This window comes from Limanda limanda, chromosome 8, assembly GCF_963576545.1.
Source record: "Limanda limanda chromosome 8, fLimLim1.1, whole genome shotgun sequence".
Classification (NCBI taxonomy): Eukaryota; Metazoa; Chordata; class Actinopteri; order Pleuronectiformes; family Pleuronectidae; genus Limanda; species Limanda limanda.
Genome location: NC_083643.1, coordinates 22,104,871 through 22,124,472, shown reverse-complemented (window position 1 = coordinate 22,124,472; position 19,602 = coordinate 22,104,871). Strand labels below are relative to the sequence as shown.

Genomic DNA, 19,602 nt, shown 5'->3' with positions numbered 1-19,602 from the left:
CAATGTGATGCGGACTAGGAGTAACGTGTTAAGAAAAGATGCATCAATGAGGACTGTCAGTGCAAACAATTTTACTGAGCAAATGAGTTGCAACAACAGTTCTGTACAAGCAATTTCTCCTTCCAAAAAATGTTTCTAGCATAAGTAGCTCCAGATACAACAAATGTGGTTTCACAGGAATCTGATGCCTGCTCCAAACTGGACTCCATCACATATCCTGCAAAGAGAGGATAAAGTAAGAGATCAGTTTCAAGCAAAACATAAAATCTCATTGCCTTGAGTGCATGTCAAGGATGCATGAACAATGAAGGAATGCTCTTATAATGTCTGTGGGAAGTTATCATACATCGACATGATTACACATAAAAGGCTTTTGTGGGATTTAAAAGATTTGCTTCATGAATCTTTTTGTCTTGATAAACCCTTGAGTAGATTTAAAATGTAAACAGTGGTTTCAGTTCCACTGAATGAAATGAAGAGACCACCATTGCATACAATGTCAGCCTGATTATTTGGGCTGTTATTGCTCTCAATGAGGACAATTCACTGTTACCTCAAAGGTAATTATTTTATTCGTCTGCAAGTATTTGTTTGTTTGCAGGATTGTGCAAAAACTACACAAACTATTTTGTGGAGGGTGAGCGTATGACACAAGGAAGAACCAATTAAATATTTGTGAAGATCCAGATCCAGGATTTTCTTTAACATTGCATGATTTTCCTTGATTTGTCGGAGAATAATTAATGGATAATGCTGAGTGCCATTCTAGTTCAATGAGGGTTTGTAAGGGAGCTATTGGGCTTCAGCTATACTTGCTGTGCCTTGAATTTAACAGGAGAACTTTAAACTATCACCAGAGCTAACCTAACCAACCCTACCTGTCTCCACTCTGGACTCCCATGGGAATGCAGTAATTCAGCTCCAGCCTGGCAATGTTCCCCAAACGCAGCACAAGGCCCACTCCATATGACCAACGGAGGCATTCAGCCAGTTTCTTCAAATGTGCATATGGACCCTCACCTGAGTAAAAACAAACATATAACTGAGGCCCAACAAAGTCCAAATTCCAACCTTGAACAAGAAAAAATTTTAAATTGTCACAATCCTTAGTCCTTACTGATAATATCCACACATTAATGTCAAGATCTGTTCCATAAAACATGAAGTTTTAACTGTCATTAACTGTCATTGGTGCTCATCCTGCTTTAAATTCTCACCATAGTTGAGATTACAAAGGTTTCCGGCATTGAGGAAGAAGTGTGTTCTGAAGAGGTCACCAAATCCGCCCCGGCCCGGTCTGAAGGGTAGAGGGGTGTAGAGGTGGAGACCTCCAGCCCAGTAGCCCTCTCCTCCAAGGTAGTCACCTGCCATCCCAGTAATACCAGCACACAAGCTTTAAATTTCCCATCACACTTTAGTCTTGTTACCAAGCAACTCGGCCAAGCCTGTATCTCACCTTCGCTCTGTGGGCCCATGCTGTACATGCTGAACCCCCTTATACTGGTGGGGCCACCGAGATAGAACCTATAAGGATGAGAAAAGACACACATACATTATACAGATATGAAGTTTATGTGAATACAAAAATAAACTAAATAGATACTTATTTATTTTTTCAATTCAGTTTAATGACAAAATGGGCCTAGATCAAAGGTTATCAAACTATGAGGCGGCTTCCCCTGGAGGGGGGGTACAGGAGAGTTAAAGAACGGCAATGAAGGAAGACACATCAGGCTACAATAGGTGTAAAGTGAAAGGATCAGATGCATGCTGGTAATCTGCAAATAACAGGAAGTTAGTCATTGTAGTTTGCCAGACCGATACCAAGACAGTCTGCAGCATCACGAGCAGTGGCTCATTGAGACAATTATAGTATCTACAGAATGCGATTGCTCCACTTTGCATACGAGTTCCTGTTCTGTACTGTTCCTGTGACTCATTGGTCAAATCTGAACAAAACACAATACATATATACAGGTATTTTTAGACTCAATCTGTTCTCAGACATGCAATCCACATATTGCTCCGGACCTATGTTTTTCCCATATAAAGGACACAGCAGGAGGTTGTCCAGGTCAGACGCATTCACAACATTGGTAATGTGTCTGACATGTTCAGGTGAGGGTTAGCATCTTGGTAAAGCATTCAGGACGCATGACATAATGCCACAGAAATCAACTGTTTTTGTTAACAGCACATCGACACCGGGGTCAGTTCTCATCACCAAAAGCTCTCGAATATCTTTGTCTCTCCATGTTGACAACTTCTTCAGCGTCTCCTAAGTGAGAGATTTCTATTATTTTTGTTTCTTTCAGTTTGCCATCACCAGTGTGTTAGAAATGTCATCAATGCTAGTGAGTAGGCAGGAGACTGTCCGGAGAAACTGATTTGGACATTTGCATCCTCACATACAGCTAGGGCTGCTCAATTAATCGAAATTTAATCGTGATTACGATTATTGGATCAAACGATCTCCAAACTACTATAATCGAGTTAAACGATTATTTGGCATTTTTTTTGAAAGAGACGCGCATTCGCAATTCAGTCCCTCCCCTAAAGCATTCAGCGCGGCCCCGGTGACTGGCACTCACTCTCAAGCTGCTGTGAAGTGAAGGAGGCCAGTTGTGTGCGTGGGGACCAGCGGTATTTAAAAAACAGCGCGAGTGGAAAATGGCAGAGGGAGGACAGCTCCGTCTGATCTACTCTTCGAATCCGAGGAGCAGCAGCACACAGTGTAGCGGCCGCGCAGCGTCCACTCTCCAGCGCGCAGCCGCCCGGCTGTTCACACCGGACCCGCGGGGGTCAGCTCGCGATTCTCCCCTTTTTGTTGTATGGAACCCGTTCAATGTCGGGGTTTGGGGGTAAATGATGATGGTCCTCATAGCCCCCCCCCCCCTCTCTTTCTCTCTCTCTCTGTGTGCTTGTACTGGGGGGGCAGATGGGGACATTTAATAATGAGAGGAAATTTCAAAGTTCTCAGTTACAGTGTTTTTATGGAGAGTGTTAATGATGCCATCATTAAGGGTTTGAATAAACGGGCACCGATATCCTGCATGGTTTCACGGAGGAATAACACACGCAGCCGTAATCTGTGTTTACCGGAGCCGGAAGTGACTGGTACTTCCGGTTAGTCAATTAAAAAAAAAAAAAAAAAATAGGGCACATATTAATAATCGTTTGAATAATCGCGATTTTGTTTTTGTCCAAAATAATCGTGATTATGATTTTTTCCATAATCGAGCAGCACTACATACAGCGCCTCCAGATAATTTCAGGAGAGTTGAGTGCATGTCCAAAAGCAGTTTCAGTGGGACTTTCTTTTTGAGGATATCATGACTGGATGCCAATTTGCAGAAAATGAAGACGAATGGAAGCTTTAAAATTGTACTCACATTGTTTAAATTTGATCTGAGGAGAAGGCCACAGTTTAACACTTTAAAAACCCTGGTCTAGCTGATAATTGCAGTAGGCGGCTGCACTGTATTTGTGGTTACCTGTCGGCGATGCTTGTTGGCCTCTCACCAATGGGTAGGAGCAGACCGCCCCACAATGAGGCCGAGAGGACCTGGAGGAGAAAGTCAAAGTGTCTAGTTAAGCTGAGTTCCTCAAATTGTTGTCTATTTAGACATAATAAATGTTGCCTGGCTAAAGAGCTAGACTAAATGTTTTTAGAATTTTCCCCTATAGGATGTTTATTTAATGCTTCAGAAAAGAGTGGGCATAGTACTTACATTTTTTACTTAGCAATTAATCATTAGACACAATCTATGTAAAATGTCGATAACTTCTAGTTTGTACTCAAAATTAGATAATTTGCTAAATGGCAGAAATGTAAAATGCTGAATCTCACCGAGTCCCAGAAGAGTGTTTTGTTGAGCTGGATCTCAAAGTCCTCCTTCAGGAAACTAGCATCTCCCCCAGTGAAACCAGCAAGTTCCTACACAACCACAACATTAACATTATATGGTTTTAGTATGTCACATAGAAATCTCTGACTTTGTGGTGAAAAACCAACCTGATGGATCTTCAACAGGCCCCCTTTCCTGGGAAGGATGGAGGAATTTCTGCTGTCAATGACCATAGAATGCTGAAAAACAAAATGACAAATATTGCCAAATGCCAATATCAAACATAAATCAAATCCACCCCACAAAATATAACTCCAAATTGTTGCAAAAAACAAATTCAAAGCTCTGCTGAGTAACAGGTTTTGTATGTAACCACATGAAACTCCATCAACATTTTAAATCCAACATTTGAAAAAAATACAAGGTGAAATAGGAGGAATACCGAGAGTGAGGATTTGAGGGAATGGCCACTCTCCTCCCGAATAGCAAACGAGGCAGTGCGAGCCAGACAGCCCAGCTCTCTCCAAACTCCCTCCCACTTTAGTGTCTGGCTGGTCTTCCACACGGGGAACTGTGTGTGAGACATTGGTAACACGTTCATAAGTAAATGAGCTGTAATAATAAACACATTTTTTATGTGAAAAAACAAAACACATAGATATAAGTATTTACACTGATTTCTGCAGAGACGCCTCGATCCGTCTCCCTCAGTGAACTCCATGGAAACTGACCAGTTACTTTGTACATGTTGATTGAGATACTGAAAATGAACAATGAAAAGAAAGTTCAATACCGTACAAGGATTCCTTTTTGATTATAAACCAAATCCATCTATAGTTACTGCATTAACTGCTCAGTTAGACTCCAAACTGCCCTCATCTAGAGCTAAAGCAGCAGCAGCGTCACCACATGTGGCTCATGACCAACCTCAGCCTCAGCAAAGGAATAACCCTTCCCACCGATATTATAGACAGGCATTCATATTACACCTTCACAATAACCTAACAATTATATTTCATGTGCTGTTCATATCTTACTTGCGTTCAAAGTGTCCTGGTTGAGGTTTGAACAAGGACAGGCCGTAGGACGTCTCTTTGGTGCCATAAGAGAACTGGAAGGTCAGTTTCTCTGCACGGCCAAATACATTAGGTAACTTCAGGCCCAGTACCTGTAATTACAATGGGTGAGATTTGTGTCAAGGCAAAAACAAAAACCTTAAAACTGACCTTGAAAAAAGGCCAACGCAACACCATGATTGGATCCAGAACTGTGTGGCCTCTCAGAAAGTAGATGCTGACACCATGCATTGTAGCACTCACCATGCTTCCTTCATTGTTTCCGACCATCGTGTTGTAGCTGCCCGTCATTCGTCTCAGCTCCGTGACCTCGAAGGTCACGTCAAGGCCATTCGGAAGAGCGTCCTCACCTAAAGGCAAGAGAAAGTAGAGACAATAACAAATCTAAGTCAGGGTTAGTTTAAAACAATGAGACAGAAATCTCATGTGGTGATGTATGTAACATATAATTATTATTGTCCGACACAGGAGATTAATGATTACAACTCGTACATGTATTTGGAAAGTACCTATTTAAACCATAAGACTGTGCCATGACTGACAGTACCTCGTGATGTGTCAATAACCACTTCGACTTTTCGGAAGATACCAAGACGCAGAAGCTTCTGTCGGGCTTCATGAGACCTTCGCATCACCTGGACCACAAAGTGAACAATTTGTTAATTCCATTAACTGCTATTCACGTGCACAAACAAACAAAACACAAACAACCATTTTTTAGAACTGCCGTCTACATTTGCACCTACATCAATCAAGTTTTTTGCCCTGAAAACTTCTTTGATTTCATAAGTCAACAGGTCCTCCTTGGTTCTTCCGAGTCCATCTATGTGCACTTGTTGAACCACAACCTGAAAAAACAAGAGGGACGAACATTAATAGGGGTATCATAAACCTCCAAATCAAAGTCCTAGTGAGGGAGTTGTGTAACTACTGTTGTACAAAACAAATCTTACATCCTTGTTTTCAAGAACTTCTTGTTTGGGCTCCTGTTCAATATCTGGAGCCTCGATGTCGTCTGCCTGAACCCCAAACTCTGGCCCTCTCATGGGCAGAGGGTCCAGGCTCTGCAACACAAAATAATAAATCAAATTGATTAATCTTTTGGTATATAATAAAGCCATTAACAGTGAAAATGTTCCATCACGTTTTTCTGACATCTTCTTATTCCTGTCAATCCATTTGACGATTAATTTAATTATTTGTTTCAGCTCTACACAACATCATACTGCAAGGAGATACAATTTACAGAAAATATAATTGAACAAATTAATTGTGATCGTTTTTCTTGAGATCTTAGAAATGTTTGTATGGTGGCACAATCATTTCCATATACAAGTATATGGAAATAGGAGACGTTATGTAGGTAAGATACAAATATTAATAATAATAGAAGTATGATTAAATATGGGCCAAGACTAAATAAATGAAAAATATATATAAACATGGACAGAAGAGTATAGCCAATTCATATTATTTTAATATAAATTGTATAAACTAGATGGAAAATTATACAAAACTTTTTCTAATTTCATTCACATGACTCAAGATTTAAGTACACAGTTCTATGAATCATTGTTCAGTTCCGTTTGATTATTGATCTAAAAATAGTATTTAGTATAGACATTAAGTAACGTCCAAGATGGCAACTGAGAAGTCCACTGATGTCTTCAGCTCTATATTATAGGTATATTTTTGACCTGGATAACCTTTACCTAGCTCCATATAAGACGTCAATATCGCAATACTTTCTTTCTACTTATTGCTGCTTCATCCTTCAACTTCACTATGATCCAGGTGGAGACATTGCACTTTTTACACCACTACATTTGTTTGACACCTTAGTTAATGTACAAACTGGGATTAGCACAAAATGTGACTGTTATTCAACTAAAATTAACTTATGAATAATGGCCTAGCCTTTTACAGCTTCAACCCAAAAGCCACCATTCAATGGATCGATACAATGATATGACAATCAAGATGTTTTTAGACGCTGTGCAATACGTATTTGTATTATTTCTATAGAATGGCTTTGGGGCTCATCCCAGACGACCCATCCCAGCAGCACTGCAGTGAATGGAGGCAGCACTAGTATCTCACATGTATAGAGCACACGAAGTATTTCGGTGTCAGTGTGAAGTAAACCAGGAGCTGAGCATGGAACCATGAGCAGGGAACCAGCACACTGTGGCCTTTCTGTCTGTACAGGCACCGTACAACACAACACCCAGAGGTCAAAGTCACAGCCGGCTGCACGGTGTCTTACCCGGGCGTGGACGGTGCCCATGCCGAGCTCCGCAGGACACTGACCGGGTACGGGACGACCAAACTTCTCGGTGTGGACAGAGACAAACTAACTCAACCTACATGGAAGCGGAGAGAGGCGAAGGAGTCCAGTAAGAGGAGGCGGCCATCTCACTTCCTTGGCCACGCCCTCCGCGGGTGCGCGTTCAACACAGCAACGCTGCGAAATGAACATGTGCGTGAGAAGGGTCGAGAAGAAGACAGGAACGATCTTCCTCTTCCTCCTCGTCCTCACCATAGATATATGGTCCTCACCAATGGATAAGACAAAACAAAGCGCATCTTCTCCAGATTCCCTCTCTATAGATAATGTAACATTTGATCTGATGTAGACAAACTAAAATGATTAACTGTGTTGTGACGTGACTGTGTTTGGCAACGTTTCTCCATTCACAAAAATGAATGATTCTTAAAACCATCCTCCATTTTTATTCTTTTAGTAAAATAATTTAAGTTGCTTTAGTTTACACGAATAATAAGGTTTTATGGGTTCATTATATTTATTTATGAATCTATCTATCTATCTATCTATCTATCTATCTTTCTATCTATCTATCTATCTATCTATCTATCTATCTATCTATCTATCTATCTATCTATCTATCTATCTATCTATCTATCTATCTATCTATCTATCTATCTATCTATCTATCTATCTATCTATCTATCTATCTATCTATCTATCTATCTATCTATCTATCATCTTATATATGTATAAGTTCTGTCTTATTTGATACATATCAGTTCTTCATATCTGTAACTCAATAATTATTGACTATCAGAAGACGGTCACATTGTATAGCTATATATATATATATACACAGCTTTTATGTACTGGTTATTTTTCTGAACGAATGATTGTCTTTGTTTTTGTATGAACACATTTTCTATTTTTACAAAAAGATATATCTTCTTCTTCTTTGGGGTTTAACGGCAGCTTGCTTCCATGGTGTTAGTTTGTTGTAATTTCCCTGGAGTTATTTAACTCATTCAATGTTTGGATTTTCAGATTTGAGTTCTGTTAAAAAAATGCTTTCTGCCTTGTGCACTTCCACCACAGACTGACCAATCCCTCCATCATGAAATGTGAAAGTAATTTTTACCGTATGTGACCACTAGAGTGTGATGTAAGACTGGAACTGAGAAGCCTTGCCACCAGGCTAGTGGCAGAAGTCAGCCGTGAGGACAATGATGCGATGGAAAAAGTGAGCAATGAAGGAGGAGGAATAGTGACCTTCTGGAACTCCTCTGTGGAGAACAAGTATCAGCCTGAAGAAAGGGAGCTGAGAGTCCTAGCAAGGTACTGAGTTGCCATAAAGGATCTAGCACAAGGCCGAGGGATTAAAGTTATCACTATCAACGTCTATCAGGACTAATAAAAAGGGACAGTGGGAAGCAACAAACAGGAGTTGGGGAGATGGGAAGGCATCCTGTTGGACCCAGATCTCGAGATTAGCTCAGCACTTTAGCAGAAAGCCACGGATATCTGCCAAAACAGAGGAAAAAACCTAATTAATAGGACCCTTAGCCTACACTGATGGAAGAAGGAGAAGATAACACGGTTTCATTGGGATTCTCAAGCAAAGTGATGAAGAACATCCAGGCTTTTCAAATGAATGTAACAATAGTGGGTGGGTTGATTGACATTGGAATCCAAGGTGAAATTCAACATAAACAGTAACCCCATAAATCGTATGTGACCAGTAGACCTGGGCAGAGAAGATCCCAAATCATTCTGCTACGCAAGAGAATACATTTATCATTTATCATTATCATTTTTGAAATAATTACAAAGTGATGAACGATATGTTAAATCAACTAGGGCAGGCTGGGAGTGTTGCACTGGTGCTGCACTCACACAAATGAACATATCATGGATAGGTGAGAGAGAGAGAGAGAGTGAAGACACGAGGTTGAGTGGCAAAAGGAGAGTAAAAGAATAAGTACTGAAGAAGATGTCATATATCCTGTTGAGCAGAATAACAAGTTAAAACAGAGGACTTCAGAGAATCTGCAGCAGTAAGGAGATCAGAGGACCAAAGGATTTACTTCTTTTTTGGACATTACCAATATTTTTGGAATGTGATTTGTATTATTGGAGATAATTTGCTCAATCTGCAATCATTGGATTATATTTTTAAAGTGGACTGGAGGACTTTGCATGGATTCTGGACATTACTTTTGGAAACATTAAAATTGTTGCTATAATTTGGGAAATAAATGAAGGCATAATTCATAAAAAAGACATTTTGAACAAACACCATGTTAATATGTATGTTGGTAGAAGTCTGGCAGACCTCATGCCATGTCTGAAGTATTTGAGATCTGCTCTTTTTAAGGAAAACTATATCTAAATAGGGCTACGTTGTAGCACTGGCGGGCCCGACGACCCGCACGTTTGAAGCCTGTTGCGGTTGGTGAAGAGAGAGAGAGGTTGGTGTTTGATTGACAGCTGATCTCTGTGCGGAACAGAAACGTCACCACGACGAACTTTGATCAACAAACATGGAGACAAAAGATGTTAAAGATTTACACACAGAATCTTAACTACTGCTTTTATTGACCCAAGTCTATTTGAGTTTACAGAACCCAGCTGTGTCCCCCCCAATCTCAACCTCCCAGTAACAACGTCCAGTCAGACTCTCTCTACTCAGGACCTGAGGCCAAACAGTGAATCTGTGTGGGTGATTAGAATAAGACTGCTCTTCTCTCATACGTGTTACTTTTCTGTTTCCCTCAGATAAAAACAGATATTTGTTTGCTGTGTTCGGATCCAGTGTGATTTCCTGTGAATATCTTAAGAAATCAGCTCTGGTCTCTGGCTCTGGTTGTCGCAGTAAAACATCCACTTGAGACACAATCTGTAAAATCTTTGTCTCTGTCTCACTCAGAATGTCATGTAGTCGACCTCTGACCTGTGACACAGTTGCTGTCACGTCCTCAAAGTTACTCAGAGGACGGATTCTGATGCTGGATGAGTGTGTAGATTCACTGAGTGGTGACAGTGAGGGGTAGTTGTGGAGAAACTGGTGCTGATCCTCTGTCTCTGAGAGCTGCTTCAGTTCATGGTCTTTCCTCTTCAGGTCAGTGATCTCCTGCTCCAGTCTCTCCTGAAGCTCTCTGACTCGACTCACTTCAGTTTCCTGCTGGGATCTGATCTGCTGCTCCACATCACATCTTTTCGTCAGCAGACGGATCAGCTCAGTGAAGATCTCCTCACTGTCCTCCACTGCTTTATCAGCAGAGCCATTGACGGCCTCCTCCTTATGTTGGAGAGCAGCTTCACATCTTTCTCTGGGTCCTGGACTCTCTGCTGGATTGTTTGTCTCCTCAGCCCGAGCTCTCTCTGCCTCTCAGTCCTTTCTGCTGCAGCTGACACTGTGTCGTGGTCTTTATGTTCCTCCAAAGAGCAGAGATAACAGATACACTGCTGATCAGTGCGGCAGAACATCTTCATCACCTATTCGTGACGAGAGCAGATGTTCCCCTGGAGCTTCTCCGAGGGCTCCACCAGCTTGTGCTTCTTAAATGCAGCTGACTGAAGATGAGGCACGAGGTGTTTATCACAATAAGAGGCCAAACAAACCAAACATGACTTGAGAGCTTTCCGTTTTCTACCAGTGCAGACATCACAGGCCACATCTTCAGGTCCAGCATAGCAGTGATCAGCAGGAGCAGCTTGGAGTCCAGTCTTCTTCAGCTCCTCCAGTGAAACAGCTAAAGTGGTGTTTTTCTCCAGGACAGGCCTCGATGTGAAGGTCTGTCTACACTGAGGACAGCTGTAGCTTCCTCTCTCCTCTTTGTCCCAGTGGGTGTTAATACAGCTCTTACAGTAGCTGTGTCCACAGCCAGTAGTCACCGGATCCTTCAGTAGATCCAAACAGATCGAACAGCAGAATCTTTCTCTGTCCAGTTTTAATGAGTCCTTTGAAGTGTTCTTTTATATGTACAGCTCATTTGAGCTGTATATTGTAAAGCAGCCAAGAGCAGTTCATCAAAGTTTAAAACATGTCACCTCCTGTAGCCAGCAGATGGCGCTGTAATGATGAGTTAATATTTATATGGATTTGATCAGGGCGGGACTATGAATGTGTGAGGTTTGAGGCTGAAAGAACAATGCACAGAGGAGTTATAATAAATCCCTTTTTTTTGGCGAATCATCAAAATGTCCCGCCACGCCACGGTTACACCGTGTGATGAAATCATATATACCGAGGTAGTTTATATCTCCATCTTGTTGAGATGACAGTCACAGAAGTTGAAATTGATCTAAGGGGCGCTGTGTTTTTAATTCATAATTTCTGTGTAGATGTCATCAGGCCGGGACTCTTGTCTTACATGTCTAGTTTGGACACGATTGCACCATGTATGTCTGAGATACAGAACATCGTGTTTTGATGGCGTGTAATCAAACTTTTACGCCATGCCACGATCACACCGTCTGATGAAAACTCGAAATTCGAGGTAGTGTTTATCTCCATCTTGTTGTGAGGACACTCATGTCCATATGAAGTTGATCTGATGAAAACCCTGGGACAAGTAAAATGGCCACTAAATCCAAAATGGCTTCCTGTTGCGTTTTTCTCTTTGCACCTCTAGACTTTTTTTTGTCTACTCATGATACACCTGGGCTACGATTTTTGTGAAGATCGCTGAAAGCTAACTGAGGGGCTTTTCCTTAGATGGCGCTGTTTCAAATTACTCCAGAATAGAATTACTTTTGGGGGTTTTGAATTTCCTGCAAACTTTGGTTAATATTTGAGCATGTCTAGGACCTGAAAAAGCCCAAAAGAGAAATACAATCCTTCGAAATACAATAGGGCCTCCCACCGTAGTTGCTCGGGCCCTAATTAGGCATATTAGTCGAACAAATGGCTGATGCTTCTCTTCTTGTGTACTGGAATAATAAGGAACAATGGTCCAATTATTATTATTATTATTATTACATTTAACACAACAGTACTCTCTGTGGGACCTTCGGTGAAACATTTGTTCTCAATTACATATACGTGAAGGCTGGCGTTGAAAACCTTACCTTCTGCTCGAGCGAAGCTTACTCTGCCTTTGTTTGTTGCCTGTGAACCTTCATGTGATGCGGCCTGAAGTTTCCTGAAGTTGACTGTGCATTGGAAATTATTATTTCAGTACGTTACTGATATATGCATATGCACAAATAAACCCCAGGTGGCGGTCAAGCCCCTGACCTTTTGTGGCCTCTGACTAAATAAGTGCTCTTTATGTGAGACATTTTGTATGTTATATCTAAGTTTGTTGTAATGCCTGACATCTGCATTTGAGTTTGACTTCTGTTTGTATCAAACATTCTCATGAGTGAGGTTACTAGAATAAATAAATGTGCAATTGAAAGATGTACTACTGTATGTAACTGTATTTTTATAAACAACATCGTAAATCATATTTGAACATATTTTTGTCAGTATTTGAATAGAGAGAATCATCCATCATGCAGGGATCACTTTGGCTTCACAACCTCCAGTTGTAAGAAGAAAGACCATTCCTGCAAATAATAATCAATACTTGAATGTGTGAAACTACCTAAAACAGCATATACAATATATAGTTTCATAGCAGTAATAAAACAGGCTCATTTGACCAAACACAGTTCACTCCTCCCAGTCAAATCCAGGTGCACTTCAAGATTATAACACTGGATACATAAAGATCATCTGGGTGGGCGTAAACATCGATATTCACAGTTGTTCATATGTTGCTGAGCTTCTCTGCAGGCCTTGCATCCTGTTAAAACAAAATAACATAAACTTCCCTTCATAAGATGGTGAACTTTAAAGTGCTTGTTAGTATTGTTTTGTCATGATGTTTATAGTTTAGAAGCTGCCCTTACGCTTCTGTTTTAAAGGTCTCACAGGATATTCTGTCTTCATTAGCACCTTCAGGACATTCATCAAAGTCCTCTATGCCCAGTGTGGTCAGAGCTGTGGAGAAACAGGATCAGTTCATTATGAAAAACACATTTACGTAAATTAATAATTAGTCTTCTGCGTATAATTATTTTAGAATTAAAGGTTATGATAAAGAAAACCTGAATACATATGTGAAGTAATGCATAAAAATTAGGGCTGGGCAAGTTAACTCGTTTTAATCGAGGTAAAGGTCAAAAAAAAGGTTTGATTATTTATTGTTTTATTGTGAAAGTCAGGCTTTTTTTTTGTGAAAGTCTGTTGCTGACTGCTGCGGAACCGGAAAAAAGAAAATAATTGGCGGATAAACAACCATGGATAAGGGTACCGAGCTTTTACATGGCCATTTTCATTTTAAAGTTCTTCCAGACGGCGGAGTCCACAGAACCAAAGTAATTTCTAGCCACTGCCAAGGTGAATTTTCTTATCACCGGAGTACTTCCAGTCTAAAATATCACCTAAATGCAAAACACACAGTTGATATCAGCAAATCACTCAACGAAACAGCGAGCGGAGCGAGGCTTCGGCAGACTATGTTAGACGCAGGGAGGAGTATACATTTTTCATAACGAAGAGGATAACATTAATGCCCTGGCAGTGGCATTGAGCTTTAATTTTGTATTTGCTTTGATAACATTGCTAAGTTGAGATTTACACTGAATATTTTATTTAACTGCTACTGTATTAAATGCTGATGTTAAAAGTGTTTGCACAACAAAGCTTATGGCACTTTCGTTCATATGGCAGAACATTGAAAATAAAATTGCGCTATACACTCCTTTTTAATCCATTATTGGATTTTGCGTATACAAATGCGATTAATCGTGATTAATCAGGGAAATCATGCGATTAACTCGATTAAAACTTTTAATCGTTGCCCAGCCCTAATAAAAATATGTCTATAATTTTCCCTGGTGACCTGAGAATGATGTGGTCACTTTGAATAACAATCATGTATTTTAACTATATTGATGGTGTATGAAATACCAGTCCCTCGACCCAGGAACATTTTAAAAAGTGTCCACATCATGTGCTCACCGTGCTTGTATTGCGCAAAAGTGATGTGTTTTATATTGGAGGGGTCCAGGATCCCTAGGACGGCGTCCAGGTTGGAGTTGTTGAATAGATTTGGCCCTTGACCCCCGCTCTCTTGAGAAATTTTTAGCTGTTCCAGCTGCTCAACAAGAAACTGAGTGGGGTTCTCTGAATGAAATAATCAATCAAAACACATAATATAACATGACTATTGAAGTGAAATGATTGAATGATTGGAGAAAGTTTGAGGCAAAATCCTGAACAACCACAACTGAATAAAACCGGGTATGATCAAGAACTTTAAATATTATAGCAACACGAATCCATATTGTATCTAAATACGCTTGGAATACAATATTCGCTATAAGTCCCGGAGAGGACCATTCCACAATGGTGGTGGAAGGAGTAACCTCAGAGACACACAGCAAAACATGTAATTCATTTTTCAAGGATGTAGTTTGTAGTTCTTTGAGGATGTCGTTTGTAGTGCATCATATATAGATGTGTTCGAGATTAAACTAGATAGCATATATCTGTGACTGAGAAGCTGCTCAACAACTGGTCCCGGCTTCACATCGCCGTGTAAATAGAGTTTAAAACGCTAACTATCGCCAAAGCTATTCTTAGAGAGGAGTCATCTCTAACCAGGTCTGTAGAAGAACAGCATACTGCTCAGGTTTTCCAACAGCTCCATTATTCTGTGTCTTTTCAGATATTCTGCGGCGTCTCGTTCTTTCTCCGTCGCCATTTTCTCTGCGCTTCCCGTTTGTTGAAACGTGTTGCTAGGATACCAGCCGTGGAGGAGCACTGCTGTCAGAGAAATGGAAATGAAACATTTCATTCATTATTGATTAATTGAGCTACAACAACGAGAATTAATACATTTGTTTAATAAGTGGTTAATCTACAAATAAATAGACTAATTAACAAGGTCATTAGTTATTTGATATTTTAACAGTCAATAAAAGAAACAACAGAAAACAATCATTATGTAAATCATTTATAAGCACACAATGAATTTACAAAGCAATAATGACAATTTTAATAATCTATTTGAAATTACCGTTTATAAAGATAAATAAATAACTTGATTCACAAAGTAAACAATTTACATTTCACAAACTATAAGCAATAAGGCTTATAGTGATTTAGTAGTTCCTAATAAACGATAACATACACAAGTTAATTGCGCAACTGAGATCTTAAGGTAATTTCACAAAAATTATATAAATTGTTTCCATAATCACTTCATTACTTTCTCTGAGTACGCAAACCTCCTCTATTGACTCGTTATTTATTTACATCGAAAGCCCTATTTCCATTTTCAATTGCACAACCTCTTTTTAAAATTGTTAGACTATTTCTTGCGTGTTTTAATGAAATATTTGTTTTCTTTAGCATTATCTACTACGTATACATGTGTACAACTGTGCCTTACTACTCCTCAAAAGACTCTCATAGTCGTCACGTGATTCAAGCTGTTGTCTGACTGATTGGACCAATGGTGTGGTGTGTTTTCTCTTACATTGAGTAGCAGGTTGCTCTGTCCCACCTCTGTATAGGTGAGTCATTTCAACACAGTTGTCCAGCAGACTCAATGAGTTGTGTCCTGGGGACTGTTGTTACACAAATGTAGGTTGAGGGATACTTAACACAGTACACTGAAGTTACAGCAATTTCGTGTGACATGGTGTTTGACGAAAACTCAGTTTCGATGTGACTTCATCATCGATGTCTCGAGGCCCTTCTGACAAAGTTTGATATTGTCATGGTCAATGAGCGAAGAGGAATTAATCAAAGTGTAAGACATGCAAAATAAAAATGAAGTTATTGTAACTCAGATGTCCATTGTCCAATCAGCTCCAAAATTCTGCAACATGATCAGAGTCTCGACCTGAACAGATCTATTAGTCTGTGTGTGTGATAGCGCAACTTACTGGCAACAGGAAGTAAGCGCAGTTTTACAACTTTAATTCGACTTACATAAAATGTTCATATATTTTGAAAAAAAAAAGATAAATGCCCTGGGCTATGAGCAGTGAGCCAATCCTGTTCAAACCTAAAGTGGCTGAGAGGAGAATAATTTGGCTTGGACAGGGACAGTTTATTTAAATGTATACATTAACATTGTATTTATCCTATTTGATTTAATCTTATTGCTTTCATCTTTTCTTTTATTGAATAAGCACATTATCAACAATTAAAGTAACCATCTCTTAGTTCTATTGTGTGACACTTTATTATATTATTGGTTTAAATTGCCAGTAGACTGTCCTCAGTGATGTACAAGCGTAGATTGTGTGTGACAAAGCCAGACTCATGATGTCCAATCAGATGAAGGTTCTTACAAGTTGTATCTAGACTAAATAAAAAAATTCCCAAGCCGCAAATAAATAATTTCAGCTTGACACTATTTCCAGCACATGCAACATCTGTTATATTTGACAAGGAAGCAGTTGTTTATTGAGTATTTTCATATGCCAGTTGGAGTGCTGTTGAAAGGTGAGGGGTGAAAGCTTTGGGAAGAAGACGGTAAGGACTGGACAAGTATCTTTCATCTCACTCCAGAAGAATTAGGATGTGTTTTCGAAAAATATTCTTTGTACATAGTCAAAACCATAAACAACTTCATGACGAAGAAGTTGCTGTGTGTAGCATATTTCATCTATCTACAAATACAAACACAATCAAAAAGGATGTAAAGATGTATTGACAACAGATGGATACAACTGGATTGAAAAGATAAGGTCTTCATCTTGGGCAGCAAATCTCCTACATTGTTGTATTTAATCCCATTCGTTGGATCCATTGTAAGAAAACGGCAAACACAGAAGATCTCCATTTCCTGATGTTCCAGTTCACCCAGGCATTCTTCAGCCTCAAGCTGTTGGCAAAAACTGGTAAAAGTCTGCTCGATGTGTGTCCATCACACAGAGGACGTATAACTCCACATCAGTCCACTTTTTGTTCTTCTCTGAGCTGCTGTAACGTAGCGGCAGCTTCTTCTCTGACTCTGTATCCCTGCAGCTCTGTCTGAAGCTCCCCAGGCCTTGGTGGGATATCTGGTATACTCTGAAAGAGCAGAACAGCAAGTATTGTTAAACACACGCTGAATGAAAACACAGGCCATTCAGTTGGGTGCAGTATTTTTGTAGTTTATTTTCACGTCTTAACTAATTATGTGACACGTCAACACCAACATTATAGACGTGGTTGTTTGGTACCAATTCTGACACAGTTGTGCCGGGTGTTTGCAGATTGGTTTAAAACCTGACTGAATCATCGTAAATGTACTGTATATAAATTAAAGCTGCACCTTTTACCCCTGGAGTGTGGTGGCTGTCAAAGGACCTTAAAAAACGGATTTCAAGTGAACAGATGAAGTGCAATATGCTGGGTGATTGTTAAATCCAGAATCAAGGCCAATTCTGTGAGCTCTGGGTTCGGGGAGGAATTTACCTATCTGTGCACAGGAGTTTTGAAGAGGAGGTTATTTAAGGTCTGGGTGTATCCAGCCACATTGCTTTGTTTGCGACTATTTAGACATGAACCAATCCTAATAGCCCCTCATATTTGGTCGTAATATATATGAGAGAAATGTGGGTTCCTGGTGAAGATTTCAGATGCTTTGTTGACTTAGTAGATGCATAATGTATGCAAGTTAATGTATTTAGTTATTTTACTTGTTTAGTAATGGTACGCATGGTAATGAGTTTATTGATGCGTTTTATTGTCCAGAAAAATCATTAATTCAACATCCATCTATTCTTCCATCCATCAACCTATTGTGAAATTTACAAATTCAAGGTCTTTTTCAGTGACCTCAAAGGATGCATCACTTGTGTTGCTTTGATTTCATCTACAGAGCATGCACTTAAAACACAGACAGGTCATTGAGGGGGGGGGGGGGAATGGTTTATTTTTTCCCTCACCAGATCAGGTAGGTAGTACTGATGGACGACCTGTGCTCCTGCAAACATGGCCAGTACACTGGCTCCAAACATCCTCAGGTACCGAGGCCAAGACACACCGGCTGGCATCCTCACACACTTCCTGCACCTGGAGGGAGAAAGACATCTATGTGAGAAGGCTGTTTGATTTATAAAACACATACATACATAGAGGCAGAGTAAAGGTGCTGTACATGGACCCCAAAAAAATGGTCTGTTGCCGGTATAAAGAATATAAAAATAAGTATAGGGAGCAAGATAGTACAAATGCAATTAATAGAAATGTGTGCAATAATACAATAAATCTAATATAAACACAATGATGGTATGACATTAGATTTCGTTTTGGTCAATGGATGAGGCAGCAGCATTTCATCTTTCTCTGCACTCTTTTTTAGCACAGGTTAGCAGCATAAGTTAGCAGCATAGCTTATTAGCAACATAGCTTAGTAGCATAGGTTAGCAACTTTGATTAGCAGCACAGGTTATTAGCAGATGTTGGTCGCATAGGTTGGCAGCATAGGTTATTAGCAGCATAGGTTAGTAGCCAAGGTTAGCACCTGTGGTTAGCAGCAGAGGTTATCAGCACAGGTTGGCAGCAGTGGTTAGCACTGATGTAACAGTGGCACAAGTTGAACAGACAATAGTGACAAAGACATGATCTGAACCGTACCCTGTTTATGTCACGGTCATTTAAATAGGCAAAGTGACGCTGTTTTCTGTCTCAGACATTAGTGTCACACAGGTCATGCTGTTCAGCTGAGACGGAGATTGTCTGACAGAGTGAAGAGCTCTCACTCTTTCTTTATTCACAGAACCAACGAAAAACTGAGGTTTCCGTTTCCCCCTGCATGTATTTGTAAACTGTGTATTTTTTGTGAATTTACGAGTTGAAGACGATAGTTGTTTAATTCAAAAACATTCTAAGCCTCAATGAATAAGATAACCCACTCGCTGTGAATTCTGCTGCGGTGAGGTTGCATTTAATAAAAGCAATCTCTACATGGTTTGTGAGTGAAAAGCTGACATCGCCAGCTGAATAATATTTGGACCTGTTTAAGACACTTAAATCAGGGGAGTAGTAACAAGAAGTAAATAATAATCCAGATATTAGACTGACTCGTAATATGACACCTCCTATTTTTCTGTGTCGTCCAGTTGTTTCACTGAGGAGTGAGGTTCTTTATAAAATTACACTTATCTTTGGCTGCTGCCTTCTTCTGCGGCATTACCTCATGTGGGATGAGACTTCTACCACCATCTAGAGGCAGCGGGAGGATGTACAGTCTGTGAGGCGTACAATAGACCTGCTTTGTTCCGCGTGTGTTTTGTGATGTTTAGAATAATACAGAATAGTGCTGTTTAAATTATGAATAATTATAATAAAATAATAATCTACTGTTTGCGGTGGTGGCTTGATGTACTGGTGGGGCTAAACGTGCACCTCCAA

General features: G+C 40.0%; 3 protein-coding genes across 3 annotated transcripts; all 3 read right to left on the bottom strand.

Annotated features, from left to right (window-relative positions):
• Window positions 1–54: 54 nt before the first annotated feature.
• On the bottom strand, window positions 55–7,338 carry samm50 (SAMM50 sorting and assembly machinery component). The gene is made up of 15 exons (XM_061076147.1): window positions 7,191–7,338; window positions 5,878–5,988; window positions 5,671–5,772; window positions 5,472–5,559; window positions 5,168–5,274; window positions 4,886–5,016; window positions 4,521–4,608; window positions 4,291–4,419; window positions 4,016–4,087; window positions 3,851–3,937; window positions 3,495–3,565; window positions 1,457–1,524; window positions 1,218–1,364; window positions 879–1,020; window positions 55–217 (listed from the first exon to the last, which is right to left on the bottom strand). Exons 1-15 carry the CDS (start codon window positions 7,209–7,211, stop codon window positions 172–174), a joined length of 1,410 nt encoding a protein of 469 aa, XP_060932130.1. The 5' UTR covers window positions 7,212–7,338; the 3' UTR covers window positions 55–171.
• A 5,601-nt stretch (window positions 7,339–12,939) lies between these two features.
• si:dkey-42p14.3 (EF-hand calcium-binding domain-containing protein 10) lies at window positions 12,940–14,950 on the bottom strand. Its single transcript, XM_061077388.1, has 4 exons — window positions 14,848–14,950; window positions 14,206–14,370; window positions 13,092–13,182; window positions 12,940–12,985 (listed from the first exon to the last, which is right to left on the bottom strand). The coding sequence occupies exons 1-4, from the start codon at window positions 14,948–14,950 to the stop codon at window positions 12,940–12,942; spliced, it is 405 nt and encodes a 134-aa protein (XP_060933371.1).
• Window positions 14,951–16,615: 1,665 nt separating this feature from the next.
• LOC133009296 (ubiquinol-cytochrome-c reductase complex assembly factor 6) lies at window positions 16,616–18,916 on the bottom strand. Its single transcript, XM_061076764.1, has 3 exons — window positions 18,826–18,916; window positions 18,135–18,261; window positions 16,616–17,274 (listed from the first exon to the last, which is right to left on the bottom strand). The coding sequence occupies exons 2-3, from the start codon at window positions 18,240–18,242 to the stop codon at window positions 17,155–17,157; spliced, it is 228 nt and encodes a 75-aa protein (XP_060932747.1). The 5' UTR covers window positions 18,243–18,261; window positions 18,826–18,916; the 3' UTR covers window positions 16,616–17,154.
• Between the last annotated feature and the right edge of the window lie 686 nt (window positions 18,917–19,602).

Bases quoted from the DNA above. Each gene is read 5' to 3' on its own strand.
- samm50 (XM_061076147.1), bottom strand. From the start codon at position 7,211: ATGGGCACCGTCCACGCCCGG. The intron at 5,017-5,167 runs GTGAGTGCTACA...TTGTAATTACAG, and splicing joins GAAACAATGAAGGAAGCATG to GTACTGGGCCTGAAGTTACC. The intron at 4,420-4,520 runs GTAAATACTTAT...TCTCACACACAG, and splicing joins GCGTCTCTGCAGAAATCAGT to TTCCCCGTGTGGAAGACCAG.
- si:dkey-42p14.3 (XM_061077388.1), bottom strand. From the start codon at position 14,950: ATGGCGACGGAGAAAGAACGAGACGCCGCAGAATATCTGAAAAGACAC. The intron at 14,371-14,847 runs GTTAGAGATGAC...TATTTCATTCAG, and splicing joins GCTGTTCTTCTACAGACCTG to AGAACCCCACTCAGTTTCTT. The intron at 12,986-13,091 runs GTAAGGGCAGCT...TTGTTTTAACAG, and splicing joins GAGACCTTTAAAACAGAAGC to GATGCAAGGCCTGCAGAGAA.
- LOC133009296 (XM_061076764.1), bottom strand. From the start codon at position 18,242: ATGCCAGCCGGTGTGTCTTGGCCTCGGTACCTGAGGATGTTTGGAGCC. The intron at 17,275-18,134 runs GTGAGGGAAAAA...CTGCTCTTTCAG, and splicing joins AGTACTACCTACCTGATCTG to AGTATACCAGATATCCCACC.